At 49.6% G+C, this 405-nt stretch overlaps 1 protein-coding gene across 1 annotated transcript; it reads left to right on the top strand.

Moving 5' to 3' along the window:
* On the top strand, window positions 1-405 carry LOC140223088 (uncharacterized). The gene has a single exon (XM_072294519.1). It carries the CDS (start codon window positions 1-3, stop codon window positions 403-405), a length of 405 nt encoding a protein of 134 aa, XP_072150620.1.

The following is a 405-nucleotide window of genomic DNA, read 5'->3' as shown; positions in this document are numbered from 1 at the left end:
ATGTTTGGGAAGGACCTCCTGGTCATGGTGAACTATGATGAGACCAAGACGATTGAGGAGATGGAATTCGCTTTTATCCCTATCTGGGTGAGGGTGACGAAGTTGCCGTTTGGGATGATGAACAAGCCAACGAGAGAAGGGATCGGAGAGAAGATGGGACAATACATGGCTATGGACATGGATGAGGATGGAACTGCAGTGGGTAGATTCCTGAGGATCAAGGTGAGACTAGATGTGAGAAAGCCTCTGATGAGGGGAGTCACAGTTTTCGTGGGAGAGCTTGAGAAGCCAGTATGGTGTCCTGTGAAGTATGAGTTCCTACCTGACTCCTGCTACACGTGTGGGCAGATCATCCACGCGGACAAGTTATGCTCTACGACTCTGGAGAAGGGGGTAGTTCAATAG

Source organism: Setaria viridis, chromosome 6 (genome assembly GCF_005286985.2).
Source record: "Setaria viridis chromosome 6, Setaria_viridis_v4.0, whole genome shotgun sequence".
Classification (NCBI taxonomy): Eukaryota; Viridiplantae; Streptophyta; class Magnoliopsida; order Poales; family Poaceae; genus Setaria; species Setaria viridis.
Note: the sequence above shows the minus strand (reverse complement) of the source record. Positions and strands in the feature narration are given on the sequence as shown.

Excerpts from the sequence above, each read along its gene's own strand:
- LOC140223088 (XM_072294519.1), top strand. The coding sequence starts at position 1 with ATGTTTGGGAAGGACCTCCTGGTCATGGTGAACTATGATGAGACCAAG.